The 17,618-nt window shown below is 46.2% G+C and overlaps 1 protein-coding gene across 1 annotated transcript in view; it reads right to left on the bottom strand.

The window, feature by feature from the left end:
* Positions 1–11,706, bottom strand: part of OSBPL10 (oxysterol binding protein like 10) — a 290,339-nt gene extending 278,633 nt beyond the window's left edge. The window contains exon 1 of the mRNA XM_049766398.1: positions 11,376–11,706. Coding sequence (XP_049622355.1) covers positions 11,376–11,671 — 296 coding nt within the window. The 5' untranslated portion in view covers positions 11,672–11,706. The remainder of the gene's footprint in view (positions 1–11,375) is intronic.
* Positions 11,707–17,618: the final 5,912 nt, after the last annotated feature.

Below are 17,618 nucleotides of genomic sequence, written 5' to 3'. Positions count from 1 at the left end.
AGCACCGCTGGTTATATTCCCAAAACCCAAAAAGGTTTAGAAGAAGCTTATCCACACCTCCCACCCCTATCAGAGAAAAATCTGGAGGTTGAAAGTCCCAGATTTGTGTTGTGACTCAGATCAACCAAATCCACAGGAGACCTAAAATGTACTTATCTTAAGGAATTTCAGCCCAGTCACCTCAGTCAAAAGGGTTAACTGAATTTCAGCCTCTGTTCCAGGTCCAGCCACCAGTTTATAGTCCAAATAGGAAGAAAAAAAAAAAAAAGATTTGGAAGAAGGCTCCAGGATCTGACTGCAAAACCACTCTGCTCACATCCAGAATGTAACTGTGTAGCCCTCCCTGGCTTTCAGGGAGAGGAGGAAGGGCACAATTATAGGCTTATCCAGGACAGACATCATCCAGCTTAAAACAAGGGCTGTGTGAGTGTAGAAGGGAAGAGGGGCAGATGCGGAATAAGCACCAGGTTGTATTAAGGATGAAATTGGCTGGTACGTGTAATCACGTGATGCTTGCTTAGGGGCTCATAAGTGCTTCCTTTTCCCTCTTGGCAACACTGGCCAATTGTGCTCTGTCGTCTCAGTGGCTAATGGACTCCTTCAAGAGCAGCCTTACAGCCTGGCCTTGTGTTTACAGTCTCATTTCTGCCCACCCACCACTGATATCCTTTACTCCTGCCCCACCGAACTCATTTCCTCCAAACCCAATTCACAGATCCTCTACCATAAAGTCCCTCTTCCCCGTTCCCACCTACAGAATGAAATCCTCTCCCCCAGACTGCCTGCTACAGGTAGAGTGGGGTTTGCCTGACCCCACAGCAGCTGGCAACTAACACCTCTAAGTGTTCCCTCTGCCTGTCACTGTCCTCCATAAACAGCTCCTCAGCAGATCCCAGCACCCCCATGACACAGACACAGTGTGTCTGGACTCTTTGTAAATTTGAAGAAATGAAGACACAGAGAGCTTAAAACGCCTGTCCAGAGTGGCACAGCAGGGCCGAGGCAGAGCCAGGCTTCCATCCTGTCACCAGGGCTGCAGTGAACACAAACAGGTCAGCCGCCACACGGAGGAAGGTAAAGGTGGCTGGAGATATGAATAAAGGCTGCTGGAGAGATAGCACAGCGGTAGGGCATTTGCCTTGCATGCAGTTGATCCAGGACTGACGATGTTTCAAATCCCGGCATCCCAAATGGTCCTTCGAGACTGCCAGGAGCAACTTCTAAGTGCAAAGCCAAAAGTAACTCCTGAGTCTCTCTGGGTGTGACCCAAAAAAACTAAATAAATAAATAAATAAATAAATAAATAAATAAATAAATAAATAAATAAATGCTGCTCATAAACTGCCTCTGGTCCACAGCCTTTGCTAGAACAGGGAGAAGAAAAAAATCCTAAAACTTCCAAATCCTAAAAGATTAAGTAGCCGGCCAGCCCCAACCAAACCTACCCTACCCTATTTGAGATGGCTAGTAGATAATTCAGCTTCTGTCTAACTGGGTTCATGATTTTTTTGCTGGGTCTGGCCTCTCCTAGAACATCTGGCATTTACACAAAAAGGTACTCAATAGCTGCATGGCCTGAACATCCCTCCAGGCTAAATTATCTGCAAAGTGGAGTGTGTCTGGGGGCTGAGATGCCAACTCACTCAGGACTTGGGGCTGAGGCCAAGTCAGTGCAAACTCCATTTAACAAGGACCAACCCAGTCTCGCTGGTGTCTCTGTCATTGGCAGTGTCTGACAAAGCAGCCACCGCACAAGGGGGCCTACCAGAAGCCCCATGGTTCCCCACATTCAAGGAAAAGCAAAATGAATTCCACTCCAGCTCACTGGTCACCGTTACAAGTAAACACTGAGCACAGCCAGGAAAAGAGGTGACTAAACTGGTTGGTCATCTTTCTACTCATTGCATTTTCAACATAATGTTTCTAGAAAGTGGCAAACCACACCCAATTATAAACAGTCTTTAAAAACTCACCACACAAGAGAAAAAAACTCCGCAGAGCTGGACCGCCTCTGTGAAGTTTCAGAGAATAGGCTGGCAAGGAGACCACAGGCTGTTTTTGAATTTTATCATGCTACAGATTCCATAGCCGAGGTCCCAAATCAAGGACTTTCTCTCCAGACTGTGGCCATGTTTATTACAGTTTGGTTATTATCAAAAATCAAATCTCAGGCGCATTCCCTTTTTAATTCTGTCTTGGACTGGCCCCAAATTGCCTTGTTCAGGAGCCAGGCAGAGCTGCACAAAAGCCTCCCACGTTTCCGGCACAATCATCTCTCTCCTCCTCTGAGGACACAGCGGTGCCTCCAATCTCATCTGTCTCCCCATTTTCAGATACCAGGGAAGCCAACACTGAGGATTCCAGGCTGAGCAGTCAAAGGGGACAGTCAAGTTCTCTGAGAAACAAAGACCAGGGAAATGCCCAAAGAACTGGAGTAACTGCCTTGTATGTGTAAGACCCCAAGACTGACTCTGAGGGCAGCCTGACCCCCAAAGCAGCAGGCATAATCCTGGATGTCTACCATCATCATCGCATGGGCACCATTGAGGTGGTTGGTTTTCCTTGGTGGCTGCCATCACTTCTGAACCCAATGACACCATAGAGTTAAGCCCTCATACTGACCATATGACACACTTGGCTAAGTATCTAGAGTCCATGTGGACAGCCTCAGAACTGGTGGGGAGTCCTCTCCAAAAAGCAATGACGTGTCACCTGAGGCCACTGGCAGTGAAGAAGATGCCTAAGAAACAGTCTAAAAAAAGTGGATGGGACCCAGGGGCCAAGCAATCTCATGAGCATTGAGTGGAAATAAAAAATAATCAAACCTAAATACCCAACCCAAAGTCAACCACAATAGAATCAAGAAATCCAAACTACAACAAGCTATACACAAAAGGGATCCTTTATACTAGCCATCCAGGGAGCTAAGGGTAGAGGTATGGGGGGCAGGCTGGGAACTATGGTGGAGCGAGGTCAACACTGGTAGTGGGAATGGCCCTAATTCACTGTCACTGTGTACCTGAAATACGTGAAAGACTTGTAATTCACATTGGTCTCAATAAAAATTATTTTAAAAAAAGGAAGGAAGGAAGGAAGGAAGGAAGGAAGGAAGGAAGGAAGGAAGGAAGGAAGGAAGGAAGGAAGGAAGGAAGGAAGGAAGGAAGGAAGGAAGGAAGGAAGGAAGGGAGGAAGGGAAGGAGGGAAGGAGGGAGGGAGGGAGGGAGGGAGGGAGGGAGGGAGGAGAAGAGAAGAAGAAGAAGAAGAAGAAGAAGAAGAAGAAGAAGAAGAAGAAGAAGAAGAAGAAGAAGAAGAAGAAGAAGAAGAAGAAGAAGAAGAAGAAGAAGAAGAAGAAGAAGAAGAAGAAGAAATGCCTATGGACTTAGGATGAGGCTCAGTGGTCAAACTTGCCTTGCATTTTTGAAACCCTGAGTTTCGTCACTGGCAGGAAAGGGAGGAGGAAAGAGGGGGGGATAAAAGAGAAACAGGAGTAAGCAAGAGACAGAGCCCTCCATTCACTAATACAGTTACCCGCAGGTCTGTCTGGAAGGCATGGCTGCCAACAGCCAAACCCTGGATGGACACCACTGAACTATGCTGCAACAGTCTCGCTATCAGTGAGAACTGAGGGCCCCAAGTTAAGCACACCCAAGGTCATACACCAAAAGGAGGCAAAAAGAATAGCAAGGCAGTCCCTGCAGCCTCTCCTACAGGCTGCAGCCCTGAGAACAGGGCTTCCTCAGGCAGAGAAACAGGCATTTAAGTAGGCTGAGAGAAGGAGCAAACATTCCACTCATGGTAGCTTGCTGGGCAGCTGTGATCCCACCACATGGGAAAGTTCTAAGGATCTCCACAGGCATTCACCCTCAGCTCCACATTTCCTACCCTAGAGACTTACCCAAGAGAGAGAAAGACCTATGTCCATGGCCAAGACTTACAAACTATATGAAAGCTGAATGGAAAAAACCAATCAGACCAGGCACTGCACTGAATATCTTGCAATGGATTTGTGCAAAGGACAGACAGGAATCCTTCGTGAGGATAAAAAATCAGAAAGGGATAGGGGTCTGGAAAGGGGGCAGTCACTGAAAAGCACCACAAGAGACTGTTCAACAGGAATAAGTAGTTGCCGAAGCTCGTCAAAGAACACCAAAGACCTTAAATTTTACTCCAGTTTATTAAGCCTTTTTCAAAAGGCCTCAGGCTTATGAGTCATTCTGGAGATGGGACAAATCACAAATTATGATGGTCAGATTTCTAAAATGGATTGCTCAACAGTAGGGAAAGAGGCCCCAAAGAGAAGTCTGATTTGCCTGTTCAAGGAAATTCAGCTCAGTTTACTGGCTGGCATGAGAAATTCAGTTACTGGCTCTCTATCCTAACTTGGCCTACTCCATCCTGCACAGACTGTTTCTTCCACTGAGGTGAATCAATCACCATTCTCCCTAGCAAGCCACTTGCAGGCATGATGGTAACCTGCACCTGTCTTGGAGAGAAAGCACCACGGCTGGGACCATGGCAATGACCGAATTTGGGGGATGGGGGGCAGGAGAGATGGATAGGGAGATGGACTTAAGCAGCAGTCATGCATGAGGCTGTGAACACATGCCCTTCACCTCACCCCACCCCAAATGTCCAATTACATACCTCTGGATCTTGTGTTATATATAGGGCAATATGCTTTCATTAAGGTTCGTATTAATAGGAAGGCTAGCAGGGAATGCGGGGCTGGGATTCTAATTTAATCGCAGAAGTCCTTTTTAAGAGACCATGAGTGGGGCCAGAGAGATATCATGGAGACAAGGATGTTAGCCTTACATGCAAAAGGTCAGTGGTTCAAATCCCAGGCATCCTATATGGTCCCTGCCAGGAGCAATTTCTGAGTGTCGAGCCAGGAGTAACCCCTGAGCTGCTGGGTGTGACCCAAAAACAAACAAACAAACAAAAAAAACTGTTTCCATGCAACTCCTGGACACATATAGGTGTGTAAAGAGGTACACAGATCAGTGATTGGTAGTACATCTGAAATTCTATTTTAGAACAACCCCTGCATTTAAAAACACTGATACTACATGGGATCATGACACCCAGCCTAAGAGGCTAAACCTTGATGTGTTTGGTGAGAGAACCATTCGGTAACACGCAGTCTGTTTCTGCGCCCATTGAAATGATCCTAGATTCTGGCTCTAGAACCATGAAAATTTTTCCATTTTTCCATCTGTAGTACCCATCACAGGACACTGATATGGACTGGAAGTCCAAGTCCAATGAAACTTCTACTGTCAGTTCATGTCCCCCATAATAACTCCAGCAAGTAAGATATTTTTGAATCACATTTATTTTAAAACTCACTTGCTTTCTGGAATGCAGACAGGATAGGCCAGTTTTGCTACCACAGGCAATGATTTACTCAATGCTGTCTTGACAGAGTTCAATAAGTTGGATGCATACTTTGAGTACAGGTAGTCTAGGTTCAATTCCTGTACCTGACAATCACCCAAGCATAGCCAGAAGCAAACCCTGACCAGCAAGCCAGGAGTGGCTCCTTGAACACTCACAGTTATGGCTCAAGAAGCAAAAAACCAAGCAAACAAAACTCCAAAAAGATGCTAGACAGAACTTTAAAAAAAAACTATAAAAAAAAAAGAAAAGAAAAACGAGCAATTAATTTTTTTATTTCTGTTTATCAAGACAATAGTAAGGGGCTGGATTCACAGTACAGCAGAGAAGTGCATTTGCCTTGCAAGCAGTCAACCCATATTTGATCCCCAGTATTCTGTCTGGTCCTCCAAGTACTGCCAGGAGTGATTCCTTGGTACAGAGCCAAGAGTAAGCTCTAAGCATTCCCAGATGTGGCCCCAAATCAAACAACAGAGAAAGGACGATAGTAAGAGATGAAAAGGCAAGTTACCAGTGAAAAAGCAACCTAGTTTTGCAAACTACACAGAGCCAATGTATGTATACATGTAGCCATCAAGAAATTCATCTCCTTATTAATAACAGGCAGACTTCCTAGTACATTTCAACAGCACCACACAAACCATGACATCCAAAATGGCCAATACCCACATGGAAATATGTTGAACTTTTAATAGTCATAAGGAAAGCAACCATCACACAGACACCATATTGTCTAAAATGTAAACAACAGAGTGTCAAAAGTGGACAAGGACAAATAACACTCAGAACACTCATAATTCTAGAAGTAGAAACAAAGACTACCACTTTGGAAACCCCTTAGCATAAGATAGACAATACAAGCATTATGATCTAGAATCTAGATATGCACCTAGAGAAAAACTCATAAAAAAAGAAAAGAAAAACACATAGATTATTTATCAAATACTCAAACCATATATTCATGGCAATGCTTAATAGCTAGAATTCTAGAATTCATGGCAATTCTCAATAGCTAGAAATAGCAAGAAAGGAAATTCAAAAAAGAGACCTAACCTAGGGAAGGTAGGTCAAAAGGATGGAAACTTCACAGTACTATGCTTACAAGGAGGTGGGGTGGCAGGTAGCTTCTGTTTCTTGATCTGGTTGCACTGCGTGTATGGAAATGTACGAAGGGCACAGACAGAGTTCAAAAGACTGTAGCACATACCTTGCATGCAGGATTCCCTGAATTTATCCCTATGCACATGGTTTTTCCATGCATCCTACAGAGTGACACTTGTGACTCAGCTGAGAGTAACACCCAGCACTATGGAGTGTAGCCTTCAACCAATAAAGTTAATTTAGAAATGGGAACTTGATGAAGTATACCCAGGTATGGCTTGTGTATTTTTCGGAGAGTATGACAGAGTTCAGGTCTATCCTCTAGATTTAACTTCCATTACTTAGAGATCATATAAGAAGTATAGCTTTCCTTTTTTCTTTTTTTTTTTTTCATGATTTTTCAAATTTGAGAAATGAAGGCAAGTTCACCTTAGAGGGGGAGGGGGGATAATGGAACAAAATAAAAAGAGACAAAATTAAAAATCACCCATAATCACATCCACCAAAGAAGAAACCCAGTGTAAGAACTGAGTGTACATCTCCTCAAATACTACAGCATTTGGTCTCAGTCAGGATGAGTCAGAGAATGGGAAACCCCAAAAGAGTGCTTAAGAGCTATTCCTGTCTCTCTGCTCAGGGCTGACCCCTGGCGGTGCTACAAGGACCATATGCAGGACAAATGCGGGGATCAAATTAGGGTCCTTAGCTAGCAAGGCAAGTAAGTACCTTAACCCCATTCTTATCTCTTGGTCCTACTACTTACATTTATTTATTTGTTTGTTTTAGAGCCACAGCTGGTGGTGCTCAGAGCTCATTTCTGGCTCTTTACTCAGGATCACTCCAGCTGGCTTCAAAGGATCATACGTGGTGCCAGGGATTAAAATCAGGTCAGCCACAGGCAAGACCAGCACTTTACCCACTATCCTATCACACAGGCCCTACAACCCACATTTTCAAAGAAGAATTGAGCAGCTTTTGCAGGGAAGTAGCTACCCCAAAGCAGATGCACAATCAGTATTTTGTTTAGTTTGATTTCTCCCTTCCCTTCACTGTGCTGAATTTACCGCAACAAGAAGAGATGCCAGGATTGAACTGTACATCTGCTGGAGGCACCAAGAATAGAACCAAGGCCTTTCCACTTGCAAGGCCAGAGCTTGAGCCATTGCACCGTCTCCCAGCCCCTCAAGAAATATTTTGAAGCATAAATCACGTTCTGCTCTGTTTTGTAACCTAGGCAACACCCCTTCGTTATTAATGTCAATGAGGCAATCTAGAATCTCTGAAGGATTTGAATGTGCGGGCCCAGCACACTCCAGCAACCTAGACAGCAAGATGTGCGAACAGGCTTTATGAAGCCAAAAAGAGCAAATTCAGAGCAGCCATTCTTAACCTGGTATCACGAGTCACCTCTTAGGTTATTAATAATTTTACCAATTATTATCATACCCAAAGACCTTTCAAAATGGATTACATAGTCCCCAAATTCTGGGAAACCATGCCTTCAAGGTAAACTTTTGGGGTCTGAGAGTAATATTGGCCACAGGGCATTGATGGGCTGGCAGAACCAACTTTATACAGGGGGAGACTTCACAAATGGAATCTAGGCTGAGGCTGCCTTCCATGTTATCCACAAACATTTCCTCTTCTGTGGCCCTAGTCTTCCTCTCAGGCTTACATAGGAAATCTTCCTTGATTCCTCTTCTCTCTCCTGCACATCCAATCTATCAGATTTCTCTACTTCTACTGCAAGTCTGTCTCCTTATTGCTCTTGTGTCCCAAATTTAAGTCCCAGCATCTCTTGCCTGAACCCCCACCATACCATTCTGGACTCTGCTTGCAGATCTAAGTCTCTGGAAAGATGCACCTGCCCGCAGCAGCCAGAGCAAACTATTTAAAGCCCATGCCTCCCCACCTAAAATCCTTCTGGGCAACCTGAGCATGGTCTGACATTCTTTCTCTCATTCATGTGTGAGCTGGTACTGGCACACTTCCCTGAGCTCGTTGGGTTCCTTTCCCAGAAGCTCACTTCCTAGGAAAACCAAGCACAGGGTTAAAAGACAGATTCACCAAAACCATTCCCTCAAACATTTACCTTTAGTGTATCATTGAGCATAAAAATGTTAAATCCTTAACCTTTCACTTTCTGAACACTTATGATCATTTGGTAGCATGCACTTGATTCTTGAACTCTTTTCTACGTCTGTATCAGGCTATTAATGCTGGGACAGGGTCTTGAATAACTATAACAGGGATAGAAGCCCCTCACTGCACTTTTTCCCTCGACTCTGATGACAAACCCCCTCTAGGCCAATGAGTATAAGCCAAGTGGCCCACATTTTAGAGTTGAGTGTGTCCCGAAGGTTAAGTTACCTTTCCTAGGATCTCACTTTATGCTCTTTAGTTGGTGTTCTGGCCCAAATTGACTTTTTCAGGGTCTGAGTTGTGGATTACAATGCTACCAATAAAACTAAATAGGGCGTTGAACATTCAAAATAAGTGCTTTTTTGCAGACCGGACTGATTGCACAGTGGTAGGGCATTTGCCTTGCACATGGCCGACCCAGGATGAACCTAGGTTCGACCCCTAGCCTGGTCCCCCAAGCTTGCCAAGAACAATTTCTGAGATCAGAGCCAGAAGTAAGCTTGAGCACCACCTGGTGTGGCCCCCAAACCAAAATAAATAAATAAGTAGATGCTTTCTTGGGTTAAGAGTATTAGTACAGCAGGTAGGGCATTTGTCTTCCATATGGCCAACCAGGTTCAGTCTCCAATACCACCTATGGTCCTCCAAGCTAGAGTGATCCCTGACCACTGCTGGGTTTGCCCCCAAAATTTTTAATTAAATATATGCTTTAATGCAGTGGTTCTCAAACTATGGCCCACGGGCCACATATTGTATTTGTATCTGTTTTGTTTCTTCATTGCAAAATAAGATATATGCAGTGTGCATAAGAATTCGTTCATAAGTTTTGTTTTTACTATAGTCAGACCCTTCAATGGTCTGAGGGACAGTGAACTGGCCCCCTGTTTAAAAAGTTTGAGGACCCCTGCTTTACGGCATCAGGTAGGCTTAGAAAAAGTTCTCTATAACAAAAACAATTCCGGCTAACTTAACAAAGATGAATCTGAGCAGTATACCAGAGCCACATGTCACTGCTACAACCTACAGGCATCTAAGTGGTTATTATTATTAATGTTCCTCTTGTCAATCTGACCTCCAACCTAAATATCCCAGTGGATTTTAAATTATACAGAAGCATGAGCTACTCCGTTCCTCCTAAATCCACCACAAAGAACAAATCCTTTAATATTCTCTCCAGGTAAAATAACATCCCCAAGATAAATAACTGTAATCCTGTATCTAAGGTTTGTTTGGTCTCATTAAAGTACATGGGTGGGGGGGCATGAAAGAAAAGTGACTGCCCAAAATACAAACAAAACAGTTTCTGTCAAGGTAACTTGAGGTGCCTTGAAAAATGACACAATAAGTCAAGAACTAAAGTCAGATTTAGTGATCTTTCTCCCTCTCTTCCCACGCATTCTATCTGTTCTTTTTCAGCTTTCAAGAATCGAATCGGGGTGGGGGGAAGAGAGGCAGGAGCAGACAGTAGGGCTATTTTGAGAAACAAAAGAATTCAAAAGTCAAAGAGCAACTTCCATGAACTGAGTAGCAGACAGATCTCCTAGGCAACTCAGGTGACTGGGCAGTGACCTCCAAGACCCGTACAGCGATAGTCTCGTTTCCATAGGTACTTATCTTCCTCCTTTTAATGCCTTTGTGCAAATAACTGGTGACACGCCAGAGGTTAGCACTGACTAAACCCCCAGCCTCCCTGAGAGATGTCCAAGAAATGGAGCCCACTGACCATCCCCCAAAGCCTCCCTGGAAAGATGGCCAAGAAATGGAGCCCACCCTGACAAAGATACTCAGGAGTTCCCAAGGAGAGATTCAAACCTCACAATCATCCTTAGGGACTCCAGGTTCTCAATGGCAAGAGCCATCTCAGAGGCGGGACAAAAGATCTCTCCAAAAAACTCCCTTCACCTGTCTCCTGATATGGGCATTTGTATTTCCCTCTGGCTGTTGGTTTTTTGTGTTGTTTTTTCTTTTTTTTTTTTTCCCCCAAAAGCAACTTAAAAAGGTAGACAGCAGAGTGCAACCTCTGCTCTTTACAAATCTGCCTCCCTCTCAAGACAGACCCCACCCGGTCACCACCCACCCACTACCCGCAGGGCGCTTAGGAGGCCCCTTCCCTGGGCGACCTCACTGGGACACGTGTCCTTAACTAAACTGTCCCAGCAGGCGACATCAAAGCCACCGAAAGGGAGATGATGATGATGGGGACGGTTATGATAACAATAATAATAGTGCAGCGTCCGTTTTGCAAGCCAGCCGAGCGGATCTATCCAAATGACACTTGGTGGAGGAGACAAGACCCTTCCCAGCCTGCAGCTGGGGAAGGGGACAGCGCGCCCCAGAAAGCGGGTGGTTTCCCAACACCAAAGTTGCCAATGAACTCGGGGGTGGGGGGGGGACACTCTCAGCCAGGCTCAGACCAGAGGAGAAGCTGGATGAGGCTGGCAGTCTGGGTGCGTGCGTAAAAGCTCGCCTGCCTTCTTTCTCCTGCGCCCCTTTGGCCAGCAGCCCTTCTGGCACCAAGAAGGCAAGGAAGGCAAGGCCGGGCCGGGGAGACCAACCAACCAACCATCCCGTGCCCACCCACTGCGGCTGGGCCCCTGCAAACCCTCCTGAGGATCCCGAGATCCGGGAGGGAAGCCGGGGTGCGGGCTGGAGAGGGGCGCGCGCTCGGAGCGCACACGCACACACATGCAGGCTCGCGCACACACATGCCCGCAGGCACTCCGGGGGTGCGTTACCTGTTCTGCCAACCTTGCAGGAGGTTGGTGTACTTGCTGAGCACCCCCTCGAGCGCCGCCGGCTCCCTTCTGCGACCCCCAAAGCCAACGCCAACGCCCCCGGACGGGCTGGCGGCCACCGAGCCAGGGCTGCTGCGGCTGCCCCCCGCGCCCCGGCCCGGCACCCCGCGGCTCGCCAGGGCGCAGGAGGGCGAGGAGCCGGCCGAGGTGGCGCGGCTGCTGCTGCTGCGGCTGCTGCTGCCGGGGCCGGGGCTGGAGCCGCCGCCGCCGTCCGCGCCCTGGGCAGCCCTCTCCATGGCCCTGCGCGCCCGGGACGCGGTGGCTCCGGCCGAGCCCCGGGAAACGCCTGACTCACACGGGGGAAGAGAAGGAGGCGGCGGCAGAGGAGGGCAGGGAAGGGAGGGAAAGGGAAGGGAAGGGAAGGAGGGAGCCAACGGGCGGGATGCAGCCGCGGCCGCTCCTCCTCCTCCTCCTCCCCCTCCTCCTCCTCCTCCTCCTTCTCCTCCTTCTCCAGGAGGCCCACTCCGCCCTCGCCACCACTTTCCCCGCAAGTTCCGAGCGGCCCGCGGCCTCCTCCCGAGCCACCCACGCGCCCCACGGATGGGTCCCCGGGGTCCCCGGGCTTGGGGAGACGCGTGCGCTGCAGAGCGGGCGCGCCCCGCATCCACGCCCTGCCACCCTGCGTGTGTTCCGGCGGACACCCCCTCTCTCGGCTCGGCTAGGCTCGGCTCGGCTCGGAGGGGGCACACACATACACACACACACACACACACACACACACACACACACACACACACACACACACACGGACTTAGATGCCTCGTGTTTTGCATACATATACACATACAGGCTTTGATGTCCCGTGTCTTGCATACACACACACTCACACACACACACACACACACACACACACACACACACACGCAGCAGCGTGTGGACTTTAACCCAGCACGCTCCTCCAGGTCCTCAGGCAGACACATAGGACAGTAGAGGAGAAGGGCGCGACTAGAAAGCCTGTGTCCCGGCTGGAGTTAGAATAAATGCTTTTCGGGGTACCAAGGCCAAACCTGAGAGAAGCGCAGGAACTCACTGGGGTTCCAGCAAGTGATTCCAAAATCAAGAACCCCAAGCACCTCGCCCCATCCCTGCCTCCATATGACCATGATCTGACCCGGCCGCTCGCAACCTTTCCCCGGAGTTGTTAACATGCCAAATACTCGAGGACCAGAAGGCCTGAAACCATTGAAACTGCACTGGACCCGGAGAGATAGCACAGGGGTGTTTGCCTTGCAAGCAGCCGATCCAGGACCAAAGGTGGTTGGTTCGAATCCCAGTGTCCCATATGGTCCCCCGTGCCTGCCAGGAGCTATTTCTGAGCAGACAGCCAGGAGTAACCCCTGAGCACCGCTGGGTGTGGCCCAAAAACCAAAAAAAAGAAAAAAAAGAAAAAAAGAAACTGCATTAAGGCTGATGCGATCTACAGGTATTTACAGTGAGCTCTGACTTCTGAAGCATCCCCGCCCCAGTTGCACACCTCGCCCCAATGAGACCCTGACTTTGCACGGTTTCTCCAAAATGCTTGCTCTTAGGCAAAAAGTAGTGAGTTGCCTTCTCTCCTTTCTCCACCTCGCTGTTTGTGATTATAAAACCCTGAAACAATCTGGAAGTTTCTAAAATTGCACTCCCCTCTCCAAAAATAGCTTTGAGGAACACAGAAAGACAGAAAAAGAAGAAACCAAAGACAATGGGTGCGAGGTTGATAAATGATTCCCAGCATTATGGGTATGAATCTACCAACCCATCATGCAGACAAATAATTCAGTTAGGGGAAGGAAAGGACATGTACACAGAGTTATGGGGCAGGTCCCCAAAACTAACCCCCTTTCTAATGCTTTTCAGGAAGCTTTCAGAGGCCATGGCATCATTGATTTTCAGGGAGACACTCCCATGGCTATAAAGTCAAATGACAGTCCAGGTGCCAACGTGGGGTGAAGAAAAAAGAGCATTGGTTTTGCATTTGTGAGGTCCTGGGTTGATCCCCAGCATCAAGTGTCTCCTCTTCTTGCACAGCAAGAGGTGACATCGCAGATCGTAGCAGCTCAGATTAGCCAAGAGCAAGTTGAAAGTCTGGGGTCTGGAATTGCTCGGAAGGAACATCTGTAACTGGGGTCAGCGCTGAGAGATTAGCACTATGAGGAAAGCGTGTGCTGATCCCTCTGCCAACATCGGCCTTCCCTGATATTTTCCATCAAGTGAAGTTCGCTGGTTTATATCATCCCATGGGTTCCATGTGTGCAACATTAGAGTTCAACCTCTGTCTATGCGACCCTATGATCTCTCACTACCCACAGATTTCTAAATTAAAAGTCACCTTTTCCAGGAACCCGAGTAGCAGGTAGAGCATTTGCCTTGCTTATGGCTTGATCCCTAGCAGCCCATATGGTCCCCCCAAGTCCTCCAGGAGTGATTCCTGAGTATAGAGCCAGGAGTAACATCTGAGCACAATCAAGTATGTCCCCAAAACAAAATAAACCCTCCAAAAAAATTTCACCTTTTCCAGATTCATTCTAGCACTGCAAGCAGGTGGGAGGTAGGGGCTATCTGCAGAATTCATTTTGGAAAAGAAAACTTTCCATTTTAGAAACACAATTTGAGGGGTCCTGGGAACATCTCACTAAAAGCACCCACCTTGCAAAGCATGAGGTGATGAGTTTAATCCTGGGGAATGATCACAGGAGCCAGCTTCAGTCTGGGACCCTAAAATAAAATGTAATCCCTGGAGTATGGCCAGGTGTGTGTATGCAAACACCACCTTTGAAGTGTGTAGCCCCCAGCAAGCACTAAAGCCAGAATGTGTCACAGCAACACAATAAAATACAACACAATCAATCACAGAGAGTACCACAGGCAGGAATGCAAGCATCAAAACCAGATGAATCCCTGGCCATCACAACAGCAGTCACCAAAAATGATGGGAAAAGGCAGGGAAAGAAAAACAGAAAAGTAAATCCATTTGAGAACAAAAGACATAAATTGGCATCAGAATTTGGAACACAGATCTTAAAACATTTTCAATACATGGTCCGGATCAATAGTACAGCAAGTAGTATAGCTTTGCACACTGACCAAAGTTGACCAAGTTTCGATTCTCAGCATCCCAAATGGTCCTTTGAGCCCATCAGGAGTAACTACTGAGTGCAGAGTCAAGGAGTAAACACTGAGTATTGTTGTATGTGCAAAAGAAAAAAATAAAAGAAAACATTCAAAACATCTACGCCCCACATAAACATTTATTCCATTCATTCATCCAGGTTGTATAGATCATTTGGAAAACACACCTGAAGCCAGCAAGATAGTAATGGTGAGATACACACCTAGCTTATGTCAGTCAGGTCTGGAATTTGGTCCAGCCCCACACACCTGAAGAGCTGGTGCAAAATTGCCAGTATTTGCCTCTCAGTTCCTTCCTCTACTTTGCATCTTTGCTGGTGCTACATAAAGCTGTGGGAACCAGCTTAACAACCATTAAGTTAGCCAGATGACAAGAACAAGTCAGGAGGAAAAGGAAAATGGCAACCAAGTAAGAGTGTGGTCTGGGGCTGGAGAGATAGCACAGCAGTAAGGCATTTGCCTTGCACACAGCTGATTTGAACAGAAGGTGGTTTGAATCCCGGCATTCCATGTGGTCCCCCGAGCCTGCCAGGAGCGATTTTTGAGTGCAGGAGTATCCCTGAGCACCACTAGCTGTGTCCCCAAAATAAAAAAAAAAAGAGTATGATCACATTTGTGTTAGAAAGGTCTTGCCTTATGTGTTCTGTATCAAATAATAATGATGCTAACTAGTATTGATCTACTATGTACCGAGTACTGTGTGTTCTGTGCATGATACATGGTAACTCATTTAATCTTTATAATAGTTGCCACATGTATATGCTATTCTTATCTCTATTCACAGATGGAAGAAAACTGAATCAAAGAGATGTTTAGGGCCCAGAGAGATAGCACAGCGGAGTTTGCCTTGCAAGCAGCCGATCCAGGACCAAAGGTGGTTGGTTCGAATCCCGGTGTCCCATAGGGTCCCCCGTGCCTGCAAGGAGCTATTTCTGAGCAGACAGCCAGGAGGAACCCCTGAGCACCGCCAGGTGTAGCCCAAAAAAACAAAAAATCAAACAAACAAACAAACAAAAAAGAGATATTTAAAAAAATAACTTTCTGATTCTGGTGGAACCTGAAGTTGAACTTGCAATTTGGCTTCTGCACCTGACGGCATTTTTATACACAGAAAAAAAAATGTGTTGTTGTTTTTTTAATTGGGAAGAGGGGCATACCAGTGGTATCCAGAGCTTACTTCTGTTTCTATGCTCAGGGAACTCCTGGTGATGCTTGGAGGATCATATGCAGTTTCAAGAATTGAACCTGGTTGGGTCGGAGAGATAGCACAGTGGTAGGGTGTTTGCCTTGCATGCAGTCAACCTGGGACAGATGGTGGTTTGAATCCCAGCATCCCATATTGTCCCCTGTGCGTGTCAGCGATTTCTGAGCACAGAGCCAGGAGTAACCCCTGAGCACCACCAGGTGTGACCCAAAAACAAACAAACAAAAAAAAGAATTGAACCTTGATCTGATGCTCGCAAGGCTCATGCTTTAGTCCTTGTACTATCTTCCCAGCCCTGTGCCTGAGATCTTAACCACTACATTACTCTACTTAGTACTTTATGAAACTTCTGAGAGTATAGCTCAATACCTGGCCTTCCTATTCTAGCTATAGTTTCATTTCTTAGGAATCGAGTTTCCCAGGAATATTCCAAGGGCAGATTCTCGGGACCCTAATACCCAACCACAGAGTCTACAGTCATTTTCATCAGTTAATGTTTATTTTGTATAGTATACATAGAATGCAGTTTTGTGTGTGGTCAATCCTGGTTTGAATCCCTGATACCACCAAGGGAAATTCCTGAACAGAGAGATAGAAATAGCCCTTGAGAAATAACGAAGTTTAGAGCAGAAATTAATGAAATGGAAACCCAAAAAACAATTCGAAAGATCAACAAAAGCAAAAGTTAGTTCTTTAAAAAAAAAAAAAAAAAAAGACAAGATTGATAAACCACTAGCAAAATTCACAACAAAAGGGACAGAAACTTAATAAACCAGATTAGAAAAGGTTGAGGCCACTACAGATAATACAGCGATCCAAAGGATAATCAGATGTTACTTTGAGAAACTGTGGCACAAAACATGAAATCCTGGAGGAAATAGGAAAAAAAATAAAAGACATTATTGTAATAATGCCCAGAGACATAGAGATGAGGGCCTAAGGACTGGCTTACTATATGAAGCTCACCACAGAGTGGTGAATGCAGTTAGAGAAATGACTACACTAAGAACTACCATGACAATGTTAATGAGTGAGAGAAGTAGAATGTCTGTCTCATATATAGGCAGAGGGTGGGGAAAGAAGGAGTAGGGGGGCACTGGTGGTGAGAATTTGCACTGATGAAAGGGGGTGTTCTTTCTTTAACTGAGGCCCAACTACAAGCATGTTTGTAACCATGGTGCTTAAATTAAAAGAAAATAAAAGTACTACAATTAAAAAAAAAAAAATAGCCCGGGGGCCGGGCGGTGGCGCTAAAGGTAAGGTGCCTGCCTTGCCTGCGCTAGCCTTGGACGGACGGCGGTTCGATCCCCCGGTGTCCCATATGGTCCCCCAAGCCAGGAGCAACTTCTGAGCGCATAGCCAGGAGTAACCCCTGAGCGTTACCGGGTGTGGCCCAAAAAAACAAAAGACAAAAAAAAAAAAAAAATAGCCCTTGAGCATGGACAGGTGTGGCCCAAACTCCTCATTCCCCCACTGACCTCCAGTGTTTATCCTTTAATGAATAAAGTCCCAAGTTAACTAAAGCAAAAAGCAAAAATCTCAGAGAGGCAGAGCCAATATGCATCCCCAATATGAACCTAAATTGAGGTCTTCGAATTCCAAACCCAGAGTTCTTGCAATTACAGCCATGACTTGAACTTGAGCCATCAATTATTCCTGTAATTTCAACATTTGCTGGGAAGACAAGAGCACCTCAGTGAGGGTTTAGAGTTTAAACTTTAGACAATCCACCTTGATATATATAAGCATTTTCATTATGATTACATGCAGACAGCACATCTAAGAAAATCAAGTTCCAAGGGTCATAGGTAACTTTTCTCTATCTACATATGCATTATGTACATACACACTTCCAAAATGGAAATGAC

The sequence above is a fragment of the Suncus etruscus genome, chromosome 20, assembly GCF_024139225.1.
Source record: "Suncus etruscus isolate mSunEtr1 chromosome 20, mSunEtr1.pri.cur, whole genome shotgun sequence".
Lineage (NCBI taxonomy): Eukaryota > Metazoa > Chordata > Mammalia > Eulipotyphla > Soricidae > Suncus > Suncus etruscus.
The sequence above is the reverse complement of the archived record's forward strand: the minus strand, read 5'-3'. Positions and strand labels throughout refer to the sequence as shown.